General features: G+C 43.8%; 1 protein-coding gene across 2 annotated transcripts in view; it reads left to right on the top strand.

Moving 5' to 3' along the window:
* Nucleotides 1–25,869, top strand: part of RPS6KA3 (ribosomal protein S6 kinase A3) — a 334,699-nt gene that overhangs the window by 204,438 nt on the left and 104,392 nt on the right. For both annotated transcript variants that reach the window (XM_029603390.1, XM_029603389.1), the window contains exons 7-13: nucleotides 1,067–1,173; nucleotides 9,708–9,745; nucleotides 11,073–11,215; nucleotides 14,029–14,099; nucleotides 17,467–17,555; nucleotides 17,746–17,810; nucleotides 17,900–18,002. In XM_029603390.1, coding sequence (XP_029459250.1) covers nucleotides 1,067–1,173; nucleotides 9,708–9,745; nucleotides 11,073–11,215; nucleotides 14,029–14,099; nucleotides 17,467–17,555; nucleotides 17,746–17,810; nucleotides 17,900–18,002 — 616 coding nt within the window. The remainder of the gene's footprint in view (nucleotides 1–1,066; nucleotides 1,174–9,707; nucleotides 9,746–11,072; nucleotides 11,216–14,028; nucleotides 14,100–17,466; nucleotides 17,556–17,745; nucleotides 17,811–17,899; nucleotides 18,003–25,869) is intronic.

Genomic DNA, 25,869 nt, shown 5'->3' with positions numbered 1-25,869 from the left:
TGTTGACCATTATTTCTACATATGTATGTGGACTAGCATGACATATTACTTCATGTGATATTATAGAGATAAGTATGCCACTTATTTAACTTTTGAAAACAAATGTTGTGCTATCTTCAAAAGGATATAGAGAAGGTGGAGGCAGTCCAGAGAAGGGCTACCCAAATGGGTCTGCAACAAAACCCTTATGAGATGAAACATAAGGACCTAAATACAGTATACATACCCTAGAGAGAAAGAGGGAATAAGATAGAGGCTTTCAGATACCTCAGATATAAATCTTGTAAAATAAATCTGCTACCTTTCTCTAAGTAATCTGGCATTGACTAGAAAAGTCTGGAATGCTCTGTACATGTACTCTCAGCCCTTGCTAAGCTCCCTCAATCTATAACATAGCTTACAGATAGGAAAGAGGTGTTTGAATTGTATGGGGAAGGAGGGGACTATATGTATGACTGTTAATTCTGCTGTCCACAGAGAACGCTGGTTAAAAGTAAACACTGTTTTCTCTGTGAGGAAGCAGGATAAACATTCACAGATATAGGAGCTCCCAAGGCATACGGCCATGTGCACATCCTCTTCCTTCCCCTTGCACTGTACAATCTACATCTCAGGTGTTTGCAGGAGGAGTTTCATTACCTGAAATTTAAATAGATTCCTAAAGACTGACCAACTGGATTTACTGCCCTGATGGGAATCAGACTGTAAGCACTAATGAGGTACAAATATATGGCTCACCTCCATATTGTTGTCTTAACAGATTGCATGGATGGTAGCAAATACCACAAAAGCCGTGGATGCAGCCATTGCTCTGACTTGGTTATGCTAGTTCCTGGCTGTCTAGAGAAGGTCCTGGTTTGTCATAACATAGAGCTGTGCATTCAGAAATCCGGTCATCTTTGACAGCACTTGTTTATATCATAAAATAACTATTTGGCATAAGACCTTTTGGCTGTGCTTAGGCTTTACTGGTTGTAAAGAGGGCTAAAAAATATGGCTTTCATTGTTTCCTTTTTAGAACCTTAGTGAAAGCAAACTCCAAAAGTCTCTGTTTCTTCTTTGGTAGGTAATGTTCACAGAGGAAGATGTTAAATACTATCTGGCTGAATTAGCACTTGCATTAGATCATCTACATAGCCTTGGAATCATCTACAGGGACCTAAAACCAGAAAAGTAAGCAGTATGTTGCTAGTAAACATGTCATATCATAATTGATAACCATTACCACTGTTGCAACTTGACTGAGAAGTACAAGAGTCTTTCTGAGCATATCTGAAACAAATGATAGATAGAACTGCAGTGATTTTGCTAAAATGGTAAGTAAAGTATTAAATCATGTTTAATCATTATCAAATGTCTGTTATCGATCTCCTCCTGTAGAGGGAGGAGTTAGCAGTCTGTTATCGATCTCTTCCTGTAGAGGGAGGAGTTAGCAATCTGTTATCAATCTCCTGCTGCTAGGAGTAACAATCTGTAGAAATCTGCTCCTCAGGGGGGCGGAGTTAGAATCTGCAATAAATCACCCCGCCAAGGGGAGGAGTTGGCAATCTGTTATAAGTCCGCCAGGGAGTTAGCAATCTGTTATGGATCACCCTGCCAAGGGGAAGAGCTAACAATTGTAATACTCCGTAGGCGGAGTTAATGATCTGTGGTGGGTTGGCTTCCCACAGAGTGGCAGTCTGTATAATACCGCTCTAGTAGTGTAAGGAATGAACACTTAATGTAAATTGGTGAATCCCTGGGCCGATGGCAGATTTTCAATATATTTATAGATCTGGAAAGAAATACGACAATTGAGGTAATCAAATTTGCAGATGATACAAAATTGTTCAGAGTAGTTAAATCACAAGCAGATTGTGATAAATTGCAGGAAGACCTTGTGAGGCTGGAAAATTGGGCATCAAAATGGCAGATGAAATTTAATGTGGACAAGTGCAAGGTGATGCATATAGGGAAAAATAACCCATGCTATAGTTACACAATGTTAGGTTCCATATTAGGAGCTACCACCCAGGAAAGAGATCTAGGCATCATAGTGGATAACACATTGAAATCGTCGGTTCAGTGTGCTGCGGCAGTCAAAAAAGCAAACAGAATGTTGGGAATTATTAGAAAGGGAATGGTGAATAAAACGGAAAATGTCATAATGCCTCTGTATCGCTCCATGGTGAGACCGCACCTTGAATACTGTGTACAATTCTGGTCGCCGCACCTCAAGGAAGATGTAATTGCAATGGAGAGGGTGCAGAGAGGGGCGACCAAAGTGGTGGGGGGAATGGAATAGCTCCCCTATGGGGAAAGACTAGAGAGGTTGGGACTTTTCAGCTTGGAGAGGAGACGGCTGAGGGGGGATATGATAGAGGTCTTTAAGATCATGAGAGGCCTAGAACAGGTAGATGTGAATCGGTTATTTACTCTTTCAGATAATGGAGGGACTGGGGGGCACTCCATGAGGTTAGCATGTGGCACATTTGGGACTGGTCGGAGAGGGTTCTTTTTCACTCAGCGCACAGTTGAACTCTGGAGTTTGTTGCCAGAGGATGTGGTTGGTGCAGTTGGTGTGGCTGTGTTTAAGGAAGGATTGGATGAGTTCTTGATTAAGTTGACTTAGATAATTACCACCGCTATAACTAGAAATGGTAACATGGAATAGATTTAGTTTTTGGGTACTTGCCAGGTTCTTATGGCCTGGATTGGCCACTGTTGGAAACAGGATGCTGGGCTTGATGGACCCTTGGTCTGACCCAGTATGGCATGTTCTTATGTTCTTATGACAGCGCCCCCAGGAGGATATCCTGAGAGGGACCACTGGCTAGGCTGGAGTATGGAGACAAACACAGATAGTTCTTTATTAGACAGAAAGTAGAACCACCAGAGGTGGCAGTAGTGAGCTGATGTGCCCGGCAGGGCTGAAGTCCCTCAGATACTGGAATTGCGGTCTCTGGGTTGCTGAGCTGTAGAGAGAGAGACTATAGGTAGTGAGTAGACAGGGTATGCTGGATACATAACCAGTAGTAGATGATACACGCACAATTGTAGATATTTATTTATTTAGGAGTTTTTTATATACCGAGTTATAGCAAAAAAATGCCTTCACTCCTGTTTACATTTATAACAACCTGTTACATCTAACGCATTTAAACAGTAACATGAACTGTAATATCTGTAATGGCTTCTATGCAACAGAGAGTCTTCAGTATATTCAGAAACCGTAGGCGAGTACTGGTTCCTATATGCAGTCTGGAATGAGAATTCACAATATCTGTGTATGAGATGGCTTCTGGAATAGAAGAAAGTCTTTGGAGGGTTTTAGAAACATAGGCCCTCGTGGAGCGAGTACCAGTTCCTATCTGCAATCTATAATAGTAATTCACAAGATATAAGTATATGATAGCTTCTAAAATAGAAAAGTGTAGTAGTGCACCAGATATAGGTATGCGATAGCTTCTGATATAGAAGAGAGTTGAAAAGGGATTTAGGAACATGGGCCCTCGAGGAGCTCTGGTGATGCCTCCTACTCCTCCTCCTCAATCCATCCTTTCTTCCATGGATTTTCAGGAGGAGTTGGATTGCAGGGTTCAGCTAGTGGTGCTACGAGCCCATGCGGGGTATCGAGCCACCATTGGCACTAGCCCCCATACCGGTGCTTGAGCCTGCACCGTCTCTCTTGGCACCCTGCTCGAGCATCTCAAGGTCCTTTTGGGCATACTAATGCAACTGGTGCCTGGGGTTACAGCCATACCACAGTGGCCACCAATACTCTCCTCCGGCGCGATTCTCATTCTCAGGTCCTCCAAGGAGGAAGAGTTGATGCAGCCGACGGCACCCATGGAGCCACAGGTTCCGCGGCCACGATTCCCCGATCCCAATCCTGGGCCATCGGGGATCGTGGTGCTGTCGGTACCCTCTGTGCCTAAACCGAGAGACTTGGTCAGGGACCCTCCATGTTGGTCCCCAGAGAGACCCCCTATGATCCCTGGGAAGATGATACCTCCAAGTCCTCCTCTGATGACTCGGGCAACCTTCTCTCGGAACCATGTCTGCCAGACGAGAGACATGTGTCCTCTCCAGTAGATCTGTCTTTTGCGAGCTTTGTCTGGGTAATAGCAGAGGCCATTCCATTTCAGCTCCTCACTGAGGAGGATGCCCAGCACAAAATGCTGGAGGTCCACCAGTTCATAGATGCTCCTAAGGAAATAGTGGCAGCCCCAGTCCATGACATTTTCAAGGAGCTACCCCTCAGGATCTGGGAACACCCCATGACCATACCCCCGGTTAACCGGAAGGTGGATGGGATTTAATTAGTGCAACAAGCGTTGGGATTTGAGAGGCACCATATCCTGCAATTTGTTGTAGAATCCGCCCTCAAGAAAGCCAAGTGTTCCCGTACCCATGTCTCTGCTCCTCCAGGTTGAGAGCATAGCACATTGGATGCCCTGGGCATGAAGGTTCAGCAGGGCGCTATGCTTATCCACCCGAATTGCCTCCTACCAGCTGTGTATGACCCAATACAACCGGAACTTGTGGAAACAAGTCCAGGAACTGTCGGAACATCTTCCTCAACAATAGCAAGATGCCTTCTCGGCGGTGGTACAGCTGGGTCTGGAGGCGGGTAAACATGAGGTGAGATCCACCTATGATATTTTTGGGACAGTGGCCAGGGTGGTTGCAGCAGGCATTGGCACCCGCAGGATAGCCTTGCTCTGTGCCTCGGACCTTCACAGAGGAAATATTACCCTCCTGCCTCAAGGGCACGTACGCCTCATGCGGCCTCCAGGGGTCACCCCAGGCAACAACATGCCCCAGAACTCAAACAGCCCCCCAGCAGAGCCCTGCTATGGGGTTTTGATTGGAGGCAGGGGTGCATGAGCGAGGCTGCTGCACCCTTAATGCCCTGCCCTCCAGTTGGGGGCAGGCTGGGTCTTTTTGTGGACCACTGGCCCCAGGTTACCTCAGACCACTGGGTTCTCTCCATCATTCGCCAAGGGTACAGGCTGAACTTCAGGGACATTCCAGCGGACTCTCCTCCATGTCCATTGTGGGCTTCGTCCGTTCATCAGGAAGTACTGGGGACAGAGCTCTCCATCCTGCTAATGGCCGAAGCGGTCGAGCCTGTCCCTCTGAGCCATTCGGGACAGGGGTTCTACTCGTGGTATTTCCTGATACCAAAGAGAACAGGGGGCCTCCACTCTATTTTCAACTCGAGCCTTCAACAAGTTTCTTCAAAGAGAAAAGTTCAAGATGGTCTCTTTGGGCACCCTGATCCCACTCCTGCAAAGAGGAGATTGGCTCTGCTCCCTCGACTTAAGACACCTACACCCACATCAATATCTCAGATTCGTTGTGGGCAGGCAACATTTTCAATACCGAGTGTTGTCGTTCGGCCTTGCATCAGCCCTTCGGGTTTTCACCAAGTGCCTGGCAGTTGTGGGGGCGCACCTCCACTGTCAGGGCGTGCACATGTTCCCCTGTCTGGATGACTGGCTGGTCAAGAGTGACACTCAGCAGGGTGCACTCCACACTCTGACTGACTATCGGGGTGCTGCAGTCTGTGAGGTTTGTGATCAATTATCCCAAGTTCTATCTCAGCCCATCAACACATTTGGGCTTCAACAGGATTAGACTAGACACAGCTCAAGCCAGGGCATTTCTACCCCATAATCGAGCACTTGCCCTATTGTCTTTTGCGCGCTTGATCCGCTGACGCCGGCATGTTTCGGCCTGCCTGTTGCTTCGTCTGCTGGGTCATATGGCAGCATCGGTCCATGTTACTCCCTTGACCTGTCTGTGCATGCACAGAGCGCAGTGGACACTGCAGTTTCAGTGGGTGCATGCGACCCAGGATCTCAGTGCACATGTCTGCATTACGCAGCCTCTCCAGGTCTTCCTGTCTTGGAGAGAGGATCTGTCCAGTCTGGAGCAGGGGATTCCATTTCAAGTCCCCCCACCCCAGGTTATACTGACTACTGATGCCTCCCCCTGGGTTGGGGGGCACATGTAGACAGCCTCAACACACAAGGTTGTTGGTTGACTCAGGAGTCTTAATGCCAGATCAACTTCCTGGAGCTTCGAGCAATCCACTTCACTGTATGGGCGTTTCAGGATCGCTTATTCCACAAAGCAGTCCTGATTCAGACAGACAATCATGTGGTAGTGATGTACATAAACAGGGGGGCACTGGCTCATTCCTCCTCTGTCAAGAGGCAGTACAGATATGGGCCTGGGCTCTGTCCCAGGGCATGCTCCTGCAAGCAGGGACAGAGAATATGGTTGCAGACTACCTGAGTCGGATGTTCCGCACGAGTGGGAGCTGAATCCAGCAGTAACGGAATGGATCTTCTGCCTATGGGGAATCCCGGATATGGACCTTTTTGCCTCCCCTTGCAACAGCAAAGTGAGCCAGCTCAGGGCAGATGGATTGCCAGCCTCAAACGCCTTTGCCCACCATTGGGGCGAGGGGCTTCCTTATGTGAACCCTCTGCTTGCGCTGGTAATGAAGACCCTCTTGAAGCTCCAGCAGGTCAAGGGGACCATGATCCTGGGGGCCCCTTATTGGCCAAGACAGGTCTGATTCCCACTCCTGCGAGACATTTCAATCAGAGATCCTATGAGGCTGGGGACCTCCCCTTGATCTGATTGCGCAGGATCGGCGCATGCTGTGCCATCTGAACCTCAGGTCATTTGTTCTGATGAATTGGATGTTGAGAGACTAGTCCTGCAGTCCCTTGTCCTCTCTGATGACATGTCTCAGGTATTGGTAGCTTCCAGGAAACCTTCCACCAGAAAGTCTTACAGTCTGAAGTGGAAGAGGTTTTCCATCTGGTGTGAGGGTCATAGCTTAGATCCATTCACCTGCCCCACTCCGAAGTTGCTGGACTATTTGTGGCACCTCTCGGAGACTGGATTGAAAACCAATACAGTCAGAGTACACCTGAGTGCCATCAGCGCTTACCTTCAGGGTGTATGTGGCATGTCCATCTCTTTGCAGCCCATAGTAGGACGGTTTATGTGGGGTCTGCTTCAGTTGAAGCCTCCCCTTCGGCCTCCCGTTCTGTCCTGAGACCTCAGCGTGGTATTGGTGCGGCTCATGCATGATCCTTTCGAGCCTCTGTGCTCCTGCAATCTGAAGTTCCTGACCTGGAATGTTCTCTTTCTGGTAGCGGTCTCTTTGGCGCACAGGGTTAGTGAGCTTCAGGCTTTGGTGATGTACCCACCCTACATGAAATTCTTCCATGATAGGGTAGTTTTGTGTACGCATCCTAAGTTCCTGCCTAAGGTGGTGACTGATTTTTATTTCAATCAGTCGATTGTTCTACCCACCTTTTTTCTGAGGCCTGATTCACACCAGGGTGAACAGGCTCTGCACAGTTTGGATTGCAAAAGGGCCTTAGCTTTCTGCCTAGAGTGCACATGAGGCCACAGGCAGTCCACACAACTCTTCATATCTTTCGATAAAAATAGATTGGGAGTTGTGGTGGGCAAACTGGCTTGGGGATTGTATCTCCTTCTGCTATGCGCAGGCGGGCTTTCAGCCTGGAGGCCGAGTCAAGGCTTACTCTGTGAGAGCTATGGCAGTGTCGGTAGCCCACTTGCATGGAGTTCCCTATACATGTTTGCTGCCCACTACTGCCTGGACAAGGATGGTCGGCACGACAGTAGCTTTGGCAATCTGTCCTACACAATCTCTTCCAGCCTTAAACCCAACTCTCTCTGCCTAGGGCCCTTTGTTAGGGTTCAGGCTACCTCCCTCTGTTACCAACAACACCGTAGTTTCTTGTGCCCGTTGGCATCCAGTCAGGTTCTGTTGATCATTGTATCCAAGAACAGCCTGTTGCTTGGTACTCACCCACATGTGAGGACTACCATCCTGCTTGTCCTAGGAGAAAGCAGAGTTACTTACCTTTAACAGGTGTTCTCCTAGACAGCAGGTTGTTGGTCATCAGGAAACCCGCCCGCCACCTCACAGAGTTGGGTTCTCCTGCATTTTGTTTTATTTTTCGCTCATGATTTCTATATTACTAGACTGAAGAGGGACCTCGTGTGGACACGCGGCTAATGGCATGCTGGGCATCCTCAGTGTGCCAGTCAAAGTTTCTAGAAACTTTCTAGAAACTTTGACAAAGGTTTTCCGTGTCGGGCTCCATCTGATGATGTCACCCACATGTGAGGACTAACATCCTGCTGTCCTAGGAGAACACCTGTTACAGGTAAGCAACTCTGTTTTATCTATTGCACCAGCTTGTGTCACAGTAAGGTTTCGATGTAGAGTAGTCCTCCTCCTCATTGGTTCCAGGGCCAGCTGCTCCATGAAGCCATCATTTATGGCATCTAGATACTTATCCTCCCTAGCATGTCCTGATGAAACAGTTACCCATTCAGTATTGAGCTAATTGAAATCTCCCATTATTATTGTGAAGCCTAATTTGTTAGCTTTCCTAATTTCTTTTAGCATTTCACTGTCACTTTCTTCATTCTTGCCTTCCCCATCGCACATGGAATTTCTGTCCAAAGAGACTGCACAGTGCAATTTGTCTCCTGCAAGACTTTATATTCTGTTTGACTCTTGTCTATCCTCACTTTCTCAACCCTCTTTAAACACATCAAAATCCCTCCCTTTCGCCTCCCTCTGCCCCACATTCTTTTACTTAACTACTCTTTTTTATATAATTCAAATTAGTATTGAGCCATCCATCATAAAGTACAGTGACCCAAAACTACATGGTAGTTAATTTTCATACAATATCAACGCTATCCCATCTCCCCAGCCAAACCCCCCCCCCCCCCATACTTTACTGTAAAGTGGACATCAAGTAAATAAAAACACTATTTCACGTGTTATCTGCACACCACACCATATACGGTTTCCAAACTTTAAGGAAAGAGTCCAGAGTTTCCCTCCGCAGCACCCTTAATGTCCCCATATAGTACGCATTCTTCCAATAAGCATGAGATGAGCTAGTAATTTAGCTGTATTTGAAGGAGAATTAATGGGGATTATTTTACTGCTCTTTACAGCATTAGAAACAAAATTGATTTAATTCAATCTACAATTTACTTGAATATTAAGATATCATCATCTTTAGTTTATTTTGCACTGACTCAGTAAAGGGGAGTATAACTCTTGACAGCTAGTCACAAATATATTAAATTAATCCAGAAAATGAGTGTTGCCTATAGATTTTGACCTTTATTTCTATTAAAAATTATGCAAATAAATTGCAGGGTTTTTGCACTTTTGTTGCCCTGCTTCTGCATGCAGTGTAATTCTGGCTGCTGTTCTTTGGTGTGATACCAGAACATCAATTTCCAGGGGCTTTTATTATTTTTTTGTTTCTTAGAGTAATAACCAGGAGGTAGGATAGCGTAAGAACATAAGATATTCCTTGCTGGGTCAAAGCAAAGGTCCATCAAGCAGACAGTGGCCAATTTGGTTCATTAGGAAGTAGGTAGATCTGGGTCCTCATTGGATAGTGTAATTTTCTTGTGTGGTATGATAGTTTGTTTTAAAAGTTTCATTCTGTAATTCTGAGAAAAAAAAAGTAAACACAATTTAGGTAGCACATGAATTGGTTAGAAAATATGTATATAAAAATGAAAGTTATTAGTGTGAATTTTTCTTGTTTTCTGAAATGAACAAATCGTTATAGGAAAAGTATTATAAAATCACATTTGAAGTTGCATTACAATACCTTTACTCTATTTTATAGCATTCTGCTTGATGAAGAGGGCCATATCAAATTAACAGGTATGTAATTATTTTTTAAACCAAGAACTTTTTTTTTCACCACTAATTTTAAATAAATATACAGTACAAAAGTATTATACATGTAAGGTAAATCTTTTCACGTATAAATGGATAAGATTCATGACATTCAACAAATATTCTTTATTTTGTAACTATGTAACCGGAACTTTACTGGCACTTTGATAATTAGTATTACCCAATTCAATTCTAACATTACTATACGTGCCTGTCTGTAAACCGTTGTGATGCTATATAACTTGATGGTATAGAAAATATTTTAAGTAAATAAATAAACTCTTAATTCATAAGGTTAAAATCTTTTTTCCCTAGGATTACATTGTGTGTGACAAATTTTTGACCCTTCATTAATATAGTTCTGGTTGACACAAAGGCAAGCAATATTTTGAGGTGTTCAGCACTGTTCTACAACTCTCTAAAGAAAAAAAAAAAAAAGAAGTTGTTGGAGCATTTGCCAAAATATTTTTGTGCCGTTTCCTGGGACTCCCTGTTTAAAATTGTCATTGATTTTTTTTAAATTTGGACCACAGAAATCCCATTCTGTCTGAGGGGATTGCCTAAATCAATATTACCCTGGACTTTGTTTCCGTTTGCCAATTGGTTTTGTTCCAGACTCCTTCACGGGAGATTGTGAGTTTCTACACCAAAAAGGACCTCTCTTGTTTTTATCCCTCTGTTGTGAAACTGCCTACCAAAGGATTTTTGATTTATAAAAGATCTTCCTAGTTATAAAAAAAACAAAACAAAAACATTAATACATGGCTTTTTCGCCAGTCCTATGATTATAGTTTAAGGCAAGAGTTTGATAGTTTTGGTTTTTTTTTTTGGTTTTTAAATAACTCGTCGTAATGTGGGTTTAAAAATTCTTGCTTAAGAAGCTGAATATTTATAATCTGTTGTAAATTATTTGATTTATTTTACTATAAATTGATTCATTGTTATAAGGTTGCCCTGACTATTTATCTGTAAGTGTAGAGGTGGTTTTTAAATAAAAGTTGATGATGTTGAAAGCATAATGGTTGAATCTTATCAAGGGACAGGAAGTAATGCAGCACCCAGAACCAAGAAGAGCTTTCTCTTCAAATAAAGGGATTTCATCATCCGGCTGGTAAATTGCACTATAGAATAATTGCTTAGTTTTCAGTGAAACCAAATGTTTGCTAGTCGTATAAAAATGCTATTCTTCAATTTGACATTTTGAACTTGAATCACTGTTCAAGTGACTCAGTGAATAACAAAGGCTGCGTACTAACTTTTTAAGATGACTGACAGATTGTGGCTGTTTCACATAAATTTTTCTTTTCCCTAGATTTTGGCTTAAGCAAAGAGTCTATTGACCATGAAAAGAAGGCCTACTCCTTCTGTGGCACAGTAGAATATATGGCACCAGAAGTGGTTAATAGACGAGGTCATACTCAGAGCGCAGATTGGTGGTCTTTTGGTGTTCTTATGGTAGGTTTCTTGAAAACAAAGTGGTGTGGTTGTCATATTAAGCCACTGTAGAAATGAAGGTCAACAAATAAAATTTAAGTGAAACCTTTTTACTGGCGTAACAATACTTTGTGACTAGCTTTAAAGAGTTAGGCAAGAACAGCTCATAACCCTTAAAAGCTAGTCACAAATGTAGTGTAAGCACAATAAAAAGGTATCACTTAAAGTTTGACTGACCTTTTATTTTTATATAATACTACAATTAGATTTGTTTATAATCATGACTCATACCTCAAATTTTAGGTTAAGTAGCGCTGTGTTAGTAGAAGCAAATAAGACTAGAGATGATAAAATGAAAAATTAATCATGTTGTTAAATCCTGTCCTTAAATTGGATATTGAAAGGCAAGATTTATTGAATCTGGGTTGTAAATCATCTACTGTTATGGACTTTGTAATTCATGTTTTATATTATGTATGTTCTCTCTTGTACATCGCCTAGTCCTGTATGTGTTAGGCGATTTATAAATTAATAAATGTATGTGTGTGTGTATATATATATCTTTCTCCTTTCTCAGATTTTCTGGTATTGTAATAATCTGTTCTGTGTTCATGAGCCAATATATCCCACCCACATATAAATGTTTGGTTTATGGATAAGATTTAAAGTGTGAGATTGTAATTATTTTGCCCATATTTACTGCAGGGTTTTTTTTTTGTAAGTTGTCACAGATCTTCCTGTATTTTAAGTATGTCAGAGATCCACAGGAAACCCCGAGTCCATATTAGAAGTTAAAGCTTGGCTATAGAATTTGCTGTACATTTTTCAGTAATTCAGTTCTGGGAAAAATGGGTTGTAATGCTATACAAATTTTGCTACAGGAGTGAAAAGTTCTAATTTTGAAAAGCTGAACCTATGAAATACAACCACGTTCTCCTTTTTGTTGGATATACTAGGCAGTTCATAAAGATCTGTCGCAGGTAATTCTGAATATTGCATTTTGGCCGGATAGAACCATGATATACCTAGTTGATAAATTTATAGTGCACTAACATTGATAAATTGACAATACCAAAGAAAAGGCTTTTCTTTTAGACCTTTATAAATCTTATCAGTTTCAGTGACCATGCCACATAAATGGTCTGTTTCCTTCCCCTACTTTTCATCTTCCACAAACACACCTACAGACATCTTAACATTAGCCCAGGATTTTTCTGCTCAAATCAATTAAACATTATCTTCTGCCCCTCTTGTTTAGAAACAGTCTTAACTTTTGATCTTGAGGCACTGAAATGTATTGACTTTTTCTCTGTGCTTGTGCTCTGAGTTGTATGGCTATGATAGCCGGACTGGTATTATTTCAACTGCTTGAACAAGAGGGTTCAGCTTGGGTCAGTACAGAGTAGTTTTCTCTTGCATCACTGATGTCTAGTATTAGTTGTGTTCAATCATATGAGACAGATAGGATTTCCTGGCACTAAACATTAATCAATATTTTGTGCCCAGGACTTCACTCCTGGTACCAGCTAGGCTCTTCCAGGATAAGTACTTCAGTCAAACAGTTTGCATTTGCAAAGCAATACCTGAACACATTTCAGGGTGGTGTTTGGGGTTTTTTTTTTTATTTTTTACTCCTGTGAAATCACCGTGAGCTGTGTAATAAATATTAAAAAACCTGTAACACTTGACAATTATTTTGATAATTTGTCTCTTTCCTGTCTCAGTTGTTTTATTGTTTGTAGTGGGTCTTTGACTTATGTTGTCTGCATAAAGGATTATGTATGTTTTATTTGCCTAGAATTGGTGTTAGAGCAGACAAATCTTTTAAATATGATCTGGAGAGCTATAATAAATGAACATTTTTTGCTATCTTTGTGAGTGTAGCTTTTATGATTGAACAATTTTCCTAATATGAAATTTAAAAAAAACTATCTTTAGCTTCAACTCTAAACCCAGGCTTTTATTAAGCAGTATATACTAGAGATGTGCTTCGGGTAAAAATTTCGTGTCAGGTTTCGTTTTGGGGGGCCCCCCCGTGGGAATTGTGTTTTCCCCGCGGTTCGGGTTTTTGATTTTCGGGGGTAGTGCGCACTAACTCCCATTAGCGTGCACTAACTCAAAAATGAATTTTTTCCAAAATTTCGGAAAAAATTCAATCATCTTTCGTTTCTCACGAAACATTTCGAATTAGGCAATTTCGTTGACATTGCCTAATTCGGGAAAAACAATTGCACATCCCTAGTATATATTATAAATATATTCTCTTAGTTTCTTGTTAACATACCTTGGGTTGGATTTACAATTGAGGTCTCTTCTTTTCTGACATTTTCACTTTGTTTTTATCATTTCCAGAGTAATGCTTCCTTCATTTCAGGTTGGGCTTCTGTTGTATCGCAAGACACTGCAATCCATTGACAAGATGTATTGTTTCTGGAAAAACATAAGTAGTCTGAGTCATTGACAGCATTGTAGAACAAGCTCTTAAAATATAAAATATGATAGTATTTCTCAGTTTTGCAAACTGTTTTCTGTATTTATAGAAAGCAATTATGATCCTTGTCTTGCATTTTAACCTATTCTCCATCAGTTATGGTACCAAAACAGTTTGTCTCCAGTGCACACTTGTTGAGGTGCAGGACATTCATGGTGCATCTTCTTGTATAGGATGCCATCGCCCATCATGAATCATGGGAGCGCAAAGCCCTTGAAAACAGTGTTAACCACTGTTCTATCCCCATTTCATTGAGCTTTTGTTTATTTTTCTTTTGATAAAAGGTGCCTTGAATTTTATGTAATGTCCTACCCTAACCTGATGCAATTTTTATTCTTTCCAGTTTGAGATGTTGACTGGTACCTTACCTTTCCAAGGAAAAGACAGAAAAGAAACTATGACTATGATTCTTAAGTAAGTATATTCATTTTGGTGCAGGTTCATTCATTTTTACTTTTTAGGTTTTACAAGTTCTTGACCTTTATACAAACATAACAAAAGTGTAAAGAAAGAGCATAGTCTTTCACATGATTCCACCTGCAAAAGGAAGCTGCAGAACTAGGGTTCATGATATGAAACTCCAAGGGGGATGACTCAGGACCAATGTCAGGAAATATTTCTTCTTCATGGAAAGGGTGGTGGATGCATGGAATGCCCTTCCGGAAGAGGTTGTGAAGACAAGAACAGTAATGGCATTCAAGAGAGCATGGGGAAGGCTAGAGAATGGCAATGAAGAAATGGGGTAAACTGTTAACATTAAGTATAACATTTCTGCACGGGAGGAACCTACATGGAGCGGCAGTTACCATCCTTAACAGAAGGCATGGGGGGAACCTGCATTGAACAGCAGTTACTACCCTAAGCAACTTACTGGGTGGAGTGGATGGACCATTTTGGTCTTTATCTGCTGTCATTTATTATGTTACATCTTTCATCAATAAGATATCTGACCTCCTTGCAGGAAAGTAGAACAATTGTTTAAATACTGTACATGTTTCAATGAAAAAATCATGAAGAATCTTTTCAGGAGAGACTGATTTATCAGAGTACCACTCTGCAAGACTGTTTTCTGGTTCCAAAAGTTGCTTTACCTTTGGCCTTTGTGGTTCTCTCATTCTAAGAATTTGCAAGACTACAACTGTAAAAGGATCTCGCTGCACAAATTATGTATTCATTTAGTAAAATGAGAAATTTCTTAGCATCCTGTCAGTTGAATCCAGAACAAGTGGATTATATACCTCTACCAGCAGATGGAGATGGAGCAAACTGACGTCACTGTACATATACCCCTGCAGTGACATCAGCCTGCCAGTATACTCAGTCTCCAGCAGATGGTGGAAGTGCATCTCCCCACTGGGGATTGCTTCATTTTAAAGAAAAGGTGAATTAAGGAAATAAATTTGTCCCGCTCTCCTGCGGTGATCCCAAATAGTCCCTTCCTGAGGTGATTTCCGTGGTCCCTCAGACGAGTGCCTTAGTCTGGTAGCTGGTTTCAGCCAGCATGGACTTAGCTGCTTGAGCATCTGAAAGGCAACGGGTGCAGGAAGCCAAGCATGGCGGTTGACAGCACATGCCCTCTCCCCCCGCAGCTGGAGACTGTCTCTGAACTCAGCCAGGTAAGAATGAGCTCCAATATGTTAATTAAAAAAAAGGATTATGCGGAGACTTAGGAGGTTTTTGTTGTGTAGAGCTTCCTTCGTCCCCTGGTCTCTGCTCGGCATGCTGGTCTGACATTCATCCTGCTCCATGGGAAGTCAAGGGATGTGGGCAGCTTAGCAGGTTGAGCAGCCTCCATAGGCTAGGCCCCGCTGTGTGGAATTTTTGCAGGATAGCTTGAATAAAGGCTTGGCTCTCAAGTTCCTTGAGCTGGAAGTAGTGGCTCTTGCCTGTTTCAGGGGTCAGGTAAATGGTGGATCCTTGTCGGCTCATCCTGATGTAGCCCATTTTCTAAAAGGAGTGAACCATCTTTGGCCTCCTTTGCGGTTTCCATTGCCCCTTTGGAGTCTTAATTTGGTATTGGATTTCTTGGCAGGGCCTACATTTAGACTGCGTACCCTGTCCTTGAGGTTACTGACCTTGAAAATTGTGCTTCTTGTGGCAATTTGCATTTAGGGTTTCTGAATGCCAATCCTTGTCTTGCCATGAGCCTTTCCTTCAGGTGACTCCAGGAGCAGTACAGCTGCATATTCCTTCCTTTTTACCGAAGGTGGTCACTGAGTTTCTCTTGAATCAGTCCATCTCCCTGCCGTCTCTGGACAGAGAGAGATGCAGAGGAGTATAGACATCCTTGGTTGTCAAGAGACATATTGTCAGGTATCTGGAGGTTTCTAAGCCTTTCCAGATGTCTTGATCACCTGTTTGTTCTTCACGGCGGTACTAGACAGGGAGAGCAGCCCTTGTGGGCTACGATAGCTAGCTGGATTAAGGAGGTAGTCACAGCAGTATATGTGGATGCAGGGAAGCCATTACCTAGTCAGATTAGGCTCATTCCACTAGGGCTCAAGCAGTGTCATAGACAAGTTAGATTGTTGTCCCCTGTCAGCATTTGCCGAGCTGCGACGTGGTCCTCCTTTTCCAGGTATTATCGTCTGGATGTGCAGGCTCAGGAGGATGCGGCCTTTGCACTTGCGGTTTTGACTGGACCGCAGGCAGCCTCCTGCCCTGTTCGGGAGTAGCTTGGGTATATCCCACTTATTCTGGATTCATCTGACTGGACGCTAAGAAATGAGAAATTACTATTTACCTGATAATTTCCTTTTCTTTATGACAGTCAGATGAATCCAGCTTCCCTCTCATGGCTGCCAAATGATTGCATTATGGTTCTTTTGTGTGACTACATGTTACAGGGATTACTGGTAAGTGTTAATCCAGTCCCTAGACTTATGTTTATACATTCTTGTCTGAGCTCAGTGTTGAAATGATTATTTGTTTTAAATCAGGAATTTTGCTAGTCTGTCCACAGTTGCTTTTGAAGACAATATTGGCAGGCTGATGTCACTGCAGGGGTATATGTATTGTGATGTCAGTGTGCTCCGTGTCTATCTGCTGGTAGAGGTGCATAATCTACTTGTCCTGGATTCATCTCACTCTCCCAAAGAAAAGGAAAGGTAAATAGTAATTTCTCATTCTGGTTCATTATTGTCCTATAGTAATCTGTGCAGTCTGATGATTTATATGCTAATTCCTGACTTCTGCAATCTGTGCAATCTGATGATTTATATGCTAATTCCTGACTTCTGATTGGACAAGTGACTGTTTCCTTACACAATGTTCATAGTCCCTGTATGTCCCCTATAGCAGTGGTGCTCAAACCTGTGCTTGGGGGCACCCCCAGCCAGTCAGCTTTTCATGATATCTCTATTGACTAGGCATGAGATTCATTTGCATGTACTTACCTCTAATATATGCAAATATTTCTCATGCATATTCATTAGGTTTTCAGGATATCCCTAACTGGCTGGAGGGGGCCCAAGGACCTGCTCTAGAGGATTGCACCACAGTTGAAAAAAAAATGCTGACTTGGTTTCTAAAACTTTCTTTTCAACATTTTATAATGGTTTGAGACCTTCCTACCCTTTATTTCTGTTGTTGGCACTCCAAGGGGCATCAGTTTAAATGAGCTACTGATAGAAGGAGTTCTAGATTATGCTCATCCCATAATAGACAGTTTACTGATGAGTGAAACTAAGTCCCCAGGGTGCAGATTTAGCCGTCTTAAATTAATGAAGAACATTTATCCTTTTTCCTTAGTTTTTATTTAATTAACATATTTTTAATGCAGAGCCAAACTTGGAATGCCTCAGTTTTTAAGTCCTGAAGCTCAGTCTCTCCTGCGAATGCTTTTTAAGAGAAACCCTGCGAACAGATTAGGTAATGTATGTTTGTTAAACAATCGATATCTTTTAGAATCCTTCCACATAAATATGCTGTATAAATGTAAAAGTATTGAGACTTTTTTGGATACTTTAAAACATGCACAGCTGAGTATAAAAGAGACAATATGCTTCATCTTTCTTTTACCCATACTATATAGAACTCATGGTGAACTTGTCTCTTACAGGAGCTGGTCCTGATGGAGTTGAAGAAATTAAAAGACATTCATTTTTCTCCACAATAGATTGGAATGTAGGTATTTATTTTAAAGTAGCACATGAATGCATTTTCATAATTGAACATTTAAGGGTTTTTTAATCGATGCATATGATTTTTCTCAGAAACTGTACAGAAGAGAAATTCAGCCACCTTTCAAACCAGCGACTGGTAGGCCTGATGACACATTCTATTTTGATCCAGAATTCACTGCAAAAACTCCCAAAGGTAAGAAAGTAAGCTATTTTTGTTTCCCTGGAGACTTGCATATGTTAAAGATCACCCATTTTGCTTCCCAGCACTGAAATATTTTATAAACTTTTATCATAAAACAAATTCCAAGTGTTTCATGTCTGTTTACTTGAAGATATTTTTGGTAGAATTAAATGTATATGCTATATTTTTATAGATTAAGCAGAACAAAATCAAATGTAGAGATGGGCTGATGCATAGATTGCAAGAATTGTGATCATTTAGGTATTTTCAGGTGTGTTCTTGGTTTTAGTTCAGAAAAGACTTTTTCCACTATTCTTTGAGTAGTAAAACATCCTCAAGTTACCTGAGTCAGTTATTTGGGGAAGGAAGAAAAAGGTGTAAACTGAGTAGCTACTTCAAGTACTGTTTTTTTTAATTCAGATTGATTTAAAAAATTAATTCAGATGGATTAAAAAAAACCTGATCAATAATTATACCCCCAAATCTTGAATCTGCTTAAAATACATGGATTGAATGATGCCTTAGATCATGACCCAGCTAACCAGATGCTTTTGTCCTTCATGGTCAAGTAGGATGAATCAGCCACACGTGTGGGTGTCATCATTCAGCACCAAGATGGAACATTCTGTTGGCTAGAGCAAGAAAGGCCTGAAATGCTTTTCTGCTCATGCACAGTTGGCACCACACAGCTATGCACTGGCAGTCCCCCTCAGACTTTTTCTGCAGAACAAGATGGATTCATTTTTCCTACATCTGAAACATTTCACATTAGTCACAAAGCTTTCTCAGATATTTTTGGTTGTTTTTTTTTCAATATTTTGATCTTGTTTAAGAAGGGCCAGAGGACCCTTTTTTGAACATGTAAAATGTTTCACTTTTAATTTGGCAAATTCCATTTTTCCTTTAATAGCTGACAAAAAGCCACAGTGTTTAAATGGGCCCTGTCCATAAATGACCACCATACCAAATGTAGGTATATTATCTAATTTGTTCTAAAATATCTCCTAGAACTATAACATTTAGAAAACTATCACATTAGGTTATCTTCCAGAATATTTTGAATCTGCCATCGACATCAAACTAATTCTTGTACATTGAAACCCACAACACCAAAGACTTCCATTTCAACTCATTCATAAAATGATTCTTTGACATTACAGATTGCAGCCTCCTCATCAGAGGCAAGGTAAGGATGCCTCTAAGGCCTTCCACTCTGCATGCTCTGTTACATGCAAGAATGAGAGTTCTTGAAGTCAAGAGATGGGCTCCTGCGATGATGCTTTGACATTGATCTAGTCCTTTGTCACCATCTACTGGCAATGACAGTGTCGGGGAGGTTAGTCCTCCTCTGTGGGCTAGACAGAAAGTTATCTCTTCAATGCTGAGTGCATTGATTAACATCTCCCATACTTCCAAATCTACCAGTATGCTCCCTGAATAGTTGATGGCTGTCTCTCCATTTATTACACAGGAGGGCGTTCTATTTACAACTGCTTCTGAATCCGTAATGGGACTAGTACAAGAAAAACATTTAGATAAAATCATGCAGGGTTTTCTGTCTTGGCATCTAGCTAAGCTTCTTACATTTTCAATACAGACTGCTTCAGTATCTTCCACTTTGATGCCTAAAATAAAATATTTCCTCTATACAACTGTATCGAATCTGTATAGTAAAAACACAGAAAGAAATCTCCAAGCCCCCAAACAAGTATTTCAGTTCCTGTTCAGAGTACTAGCACAGAGGAAGGGCAGAATAAACAGCACACACATATAAATAAATAGCAACAGGAATAATGTATGGCAGATGATATACTGATCAATAACAATTAGCAATGAGACTTTTTTATTTTGCCTACGCACACATCAATAGTGCGTAATATTGAACTCCACAGTAAATAATGTTGTATTAACAAAGGACCCCGACACGGCCGTGTTCCGCATCAGGGCTGCATCATGGGGACCATACTATCCACAAATCTATAAACACAGCTGAGTTATTGTACAGGTAGGCGAGCACGGAAGTGCAATCATAATTTAAGCTAAGAAAGGAGAGGGAACCAGGACCCTGTATAGAATTTATTAAGAGAACAAAGAGAACATAAAAATTGCATAGTAGTGACCAACAAAGCAGGTAGACAAAGCAGGGTTGAAAAAAGTTGAAAAAAACAGATTAGCTTCAAAATTTAAACAAATATAAAAAACTAATATAAAAAAGGAAACAAATATATAGAAAAACAAAAGCAAAAATGAGGAAGGGATTGGGACCCATAGATATCTATTTTCCCCGAGAGAGAGAGACACTATTAAACTATATTCCCTGTACGTACCCGGATCAGTCCAGACCATGGGCTAAGCCCCCATTCCAGCAGGTGGAGACAGACCAAAGTTCTAAGGGCAGCCCATATAAGGACGGAACCCACCCTGGAACCCTCAGTATTTGTCTGTAGCCATCAGATGGATCAGCTCTCCCTTTGGTTCCCTGTTTAGCTTGCACTCTGTTTTCTTTCCTCTTCTTTCTCTGGGGCAAGCTAACGCAAGTACTCTTTTAATTTACTTCTTAATTTTTAAATATAAAAAAAAAGAGAGAGATTTTTTTCTCTTACTGACTGTGTCAGGGCAGACAGCTCTGTCTCCCTCACTCTTGGGGTTCCTAGGGGGGCTTTGCCCCTTGATTTCTGTCAGCCTAGGTTCCCTTCCCGGTGACCTAGTGTGGGTGATACTGGTGGTGCCAGTCCCTCTCCCCATGTTTTGTATCTGCTGCCGTGCCCCAAGATGCCCATGCCTCGGTGGAGCTTCAGGGAGGATTATTATACCCCTGTCTCTGTGAATGCAATGAATTATTAATGTGAATAAACTGTTTTTGTTTTCCCAAGCTTTCACAGAATATATTTTTTACTGGTCTTTGTTTAAATTAAAAAAAAAAAAAAAGGCAGCAGTTTGATTTTGTGAGGAGGGAGCGGGGTTCAATTTCCCGCCCATCTCCTCAGGGGCTCCCTGCTCAGCTGTTTTCAATTAGCTTTACAGCCGCTTTCCTGCTCAATGCCGCAGCCACCTTTTTCTTTAGCTTGTGGAGAGTCGGCCTCCCGACTCTCCCGTGAAGGGATATGCTCTAGGTGTATTTCGGGGGGTGAAGGCTCTCCCCGTCGTTTTTCTAAGCCGTTCCCGTCTCGGGAACACGCGTCAGCGGTGGCCATTTTGGGGGTTTCTGATGAAACACTTCCTGCTTCTCCGGGGGCTGGGAACCCAATTTTTTCCCCCCCGATTTGAGCCTGGTTCGCTCTCGGGGGAGGGGGGGTGGCTCGGACCCCCCCCCCCAAAAACAAATTCGGCCCGGACCCATTTTTCATCAGAATTTGTCCTTTTATTGCATGAATCTTATTTGGCCAGCTTACAGAGGGAGGTAGTCCCCCCCCCCCCCCCAGTTGTTCCCCTTCCTCCGAACCCTCCTCCTTTGCCTGTGCTGTCACCTGATGTGGTTCCGGACCCTTAGGGCCCGGTTAGGGTTCGTGTGGTCCCGGGTGCCCCCCTCCCCTGGCGGACCCCCCCCCCCACCTCCCTTAGACCCGTTTGATGTTGGGGATAATGATACCACGGCCCAAGCCCCCCCGCTGGAGGGAGACAACCCCCGTGTCCTGCTCTTATTTCAGCAGGAGGAACTGGAGCCCCGTATTCTTTTCGTTCTCCAAGAATTGGGAATTGATGCCCCACCAGATGATTCTGTGGCGGCAGCGATGACACCAAATGCGGACCCGGTCCTGGCGGGACTCAGGGCGTTACCACGTACTTTCCCGTTTCATCCAATGCACCACCTGCTTCTCCTCAGGGAATGGGAATCCCCAGAGGCGGGGCTTCGAGTTGGTAGGGCTATGGATAAGCTATACCCGCTACCTGAGGATTGTCTGGACATGTTAAAGATTCCTAAAGTAGATTCTTCTGTCACCGCAGTGATGAAACGTACCACCATCCCTGTGGTGGGCGCTACTGCATTACAGGATATGCAAGACTGTAAGCTTGAATTTTATTTGAAACGCATTTTTGAGGTTTTAGCGCTCGGAGTCCGGGTAACTATTTGCAGCAGTCTCATGCAGCGAGCAAGCCTTAGGTGGATACAACAGTTACTCGGCACCCAAGAACTCCCGTCTGCAGAAGCCGAGCAGGCTGAGCATTTGGAGGGCGCTATAGTCTATGGTGCGGATGCCCCCTATGACTTGCTTCGTGTCCAGGCGAAGGCTATGGTTTCTGCGGTCTCGGCCAGATGTCTTCTCTGGCTACGTAATTGGTCAGCTGATGCTTCGTCAAAAGCTCAATTGGGCACTCTTCCTTTCAAGGGCAAGTTGCTTTTTGGTGAGGACCTGGAGCAGCTTATCAAATCCTTGGGTGAGAACAAGGTCCACAAGCTACCAGTGGACCGTGCCAAACAGTCGAAGTCTTTCTTCCCGACTCACACTCGTTTCAGGGGGAACCACCGTTACGGCAATAGGTCTCGTGGCTCCTTCCCCAGGAGGGGGGGGGGTGTCCAGGTCCCAGTCTTGGTCCCATTCCTTTCGCGGCCGTCGAGGTTTCCGGGATGGCAATCAGCAACACACAACCACTAAGGTCAGCTCCCCAATGAGATTTGGCCGGTCCATTCCTCCGAACGAAACTTAGGTGGGCATCTTTCTCTGTTTCTCGAGGAGTGGGCCAAAATCACTTCCAATCTCTGGGTCCTCGAGGTGATAGAACACGGCTAAGCGTTAGTTTGCCAGGGACCTGCCGGATCTATATATCGTGTCCCCTTGCGGCCGTTCCAAGCGGCCTGCGGTTTGTCACACCCTCTTGAGACTTCAGGAGTTGGGGGCGATCCTTCCAGTACCGCTGCAAGAAAAGGGCACCGGCCAGTATTCAATTTACTTCTTTGTTCCCAAAAAGGACGATTCTTTTCGCCCCATCCTGAATCTCAAAAGGGTCAATCGGGCCCTCAAGGTTCCCCGTTTCAAGATGGAAACCCTGCATGCGGTGATTGCGGTGGTCCGTCCCGGCGAGTTCCTCGCTTCCCTCGATCTGACAGAGGCTTATCTTCACATCCCAATCCGTTGGGAACATCAAAGATTCCTTCGCTTCCAGATCCTAGACCAGCACTTCTAGTTTTGGGCACTTCCCTTTGGTCTCGCCACCGCTTCCCGCACCTTCACCAAGATCATGGTAGTCGTTGTGGCAGCTCTCCAATGAGAAGGAATCTTAGTCCATCCTTATCTAGACGATTGGTTGATAAGGGGCAAGTCTGCTGCCCTCTGCGCGTTCACGATAAACAGAGTTTTAGCCCTACTCGCATCCCTCGGCTGGATAATCAACTACTCCAAAAGGAATCTTCGGCCCTCACAAGAGCTGGAATTCCTGGGAGCTCTCTTCAATACTCGGGTCGGGAAAGTTTTTCTTTCGGACTATCGGACTCTCAGCTTGATCAATCAGTTGATCAATCTCTCTACCACTTCCCACGGCATGGGATTACCTGCAAGTTTTAGGGACCATGGCTTCCACGATCGATCTCGTCCCCTGGGCGTTTGCTCACTTGCGTCCTTTACAGAAAGCATTGTTATCCCATTGAAAACCGATGTCCGAACTGTACCAAGAGATTCTCCCTCTCTCCGACTCTACCATTGCCAGTATACAATGGTGGTTCTCCCCGGCACACCTTCTCAAGGGGATGCCTCTTCTGACTCCCTCTTGGGTCATTGTGACAACAGATGCCAGCCTCTCCGGTTGGGGGGGCTGTCTGCCAATTTCAAACGACTCAAGGTTTCTGGTCCTTTTCTCAGTCTCGGTGGCACATCAATCATTTAGATGCCCGAGCGGTTCGCCTGGCTCTCAAATTCTTTCTTCCTCTGATTCGACACAAAGCTTCTGGGTTCTATCAGACAACTCCACCACGGTGGCTTACATAAATCGACAGAGGGGGGACTCGAAGTCGTCTAATGGCGCTAGAGACCAGCAAGCTTTTTCTCTGGGCAGAGAGGCACTTGGATCGCCTGGCAGCCTCCCACTTAGCGGGCAAGGAGAATATTCAAGCCGACTTTCTCAGTCGACAACATCTCTACCCCGGCGAGTGGGAATTGTCAGGAGAGGTGATGGACCTAATCGTACACAGGTGGGGTCCCCCTCACCTGGACCTCATGGCGACGCTTTCCAACGCCAAGGCTTCCAGGTTCTTCAGCCGGTGGAGGGAGCATTGTTCGGAAGGGGTGGATGCGCTGGCCCTTCCCTGGCCCTCAGACGTACTTCTCTACGTGTTCCCACCATGGCCGCTAGTGGGAAAGGTTCTACGGAGGACAGAACTTCATCACGGACCGGTCATTCTCGTGGCCCCTGAATGGCCCCGACGGCCATGGTTCGCGGATCTGGTGAATCTCACTGCGGACGGACCACTTCGTCTTGGTCACCTGTCCCATCTTCTGCGGCAGGGTCCCGTATTTTTCGATCAGGCGGATCGCTTCTGTCTAGTGGCATGGCTTTTAAACGGAGACGTTTGAGACGCAGAGGATATAGGGATGAAGTTATTGCCACACTCCTCAGGGCTCGCAAACAGTCAACATTGCTTACCTATGTCAGAGTCTGTAAGGTTTTTGAAAACGTCTGCGAGGAGTTGGGTGTTTCGGCACGTTCACCTTCGGTTGCGGTGATTCTCACTTTTCTTCAGCATGGTCTCTCCAAGGGTCTTTTGGTTAGCTCCCTTCGAGTTCAGGTTTCGGTTCTTGGTTCCTTCCTGGGCACCATCGAAGGTCGGGCAGTCGCCTCTCATCCGGATGATGATCGTTTTCTCAGGGGCGCTAAGCGCTTGAAACCACCTGTCCAGTCTATTTGTCACTCGTGGAGTTTAAACTTGGTTCTTTGAGCTCTTTGTTCGGCTCCGTTCAAGCCTCTCCGTCGAGCCACTCTCAAAGACTTGACTCTCAAGACTGTCTTCTTGGTCGCTATTTGCTCCACCAGGAGGGTATCTGAGACTAAGTTCTTTCCTGTAGTGACCCTTTCTTGCGTCTCTCGGACTCGGGCGTCTCTCTCAAGGCTGTCCCTTCTTTCTTACCTAAGGTTGTCTCGTCTTTTCATGTTAACCAGTCCATGGAACTTCCTTCTTTTTCGTCAAAAGGATATCGCAGCCTCTGGTAATAGTGATCTTCGTCGTCTCGGTGTCAAACGAGTCTTATTGCATTATCTTGAGGTCAATAATGATTTTCGGGTTTCCGATCATCTTTTTGTTCTGTGGAGTGGACCCAGCCAGGGGGGGAAGCAAGCTTCTAAGGCTACGATCGCTCGCTGGTTGAAGGAGGCGGTTTCTTCGGCCTACATTTGCAAGGGCCGAGCAGTTCCTGAGGGCCTAAAAGCTCATTCTTTACGTTCTCAAGCAACTTCTTGTGCGGAGTCTTATTCGGTGTCGCCGCAAGAAATATGTAGGGCGGCTACATAGAAATCCCTTCATACCTTTGCTCGTCACTACCGTCTCGATGTTCAGGCTCCAGTTTTGGTTCCTTTGGTCGGCAAGTGCTTCGAGCGGGACTGTCTGGGTCCCACCCTTTGTAGGGAAGCTTTGGCACATCCCATGGTCTGGACTGATCCGGGTACGTACAGGGAAAGGAAATTAGTTCTACCTGATAATTTTCGTTCCTGTAGTACCACGGATCAGTCCAGACGCCCGCCCATTCTTCTTCTTCTGTCCGCTCAAATTTTCTTCCTGTCATTTTTGGAATTTTTCTTTCTTATAGGATTTTTTTTTTATCCCTGCATCTTCTTCCTGAAATTTACTGATAGGCACCAGAAGCATCGTTACGATGATCAGGGGTAGATATACAAGAGCGTTTAGTTACACAGTTCATTCAATTGTTTGTTATTTTGTTGGTTTAAATTAAAT

This window comes from Rhinatrema bivittatum, chromosome 5 (genome assembly GCF_901001135.1).
Source record: "Rhinatrema bivittatum chromosome 5, aRhiBiv1.1, whole genome shotgun sequence".
NCBI classification, from domain to species: Eukaryota; Metazoa; Chordata; class Amphibia; order Gymnophiona; family Rhinatrematidae; genus Rhinatrema; species Rhinatrema bivittatum.
This window is presented reverse-complemented; position numbering and strand designations above follow the sequence as displayed.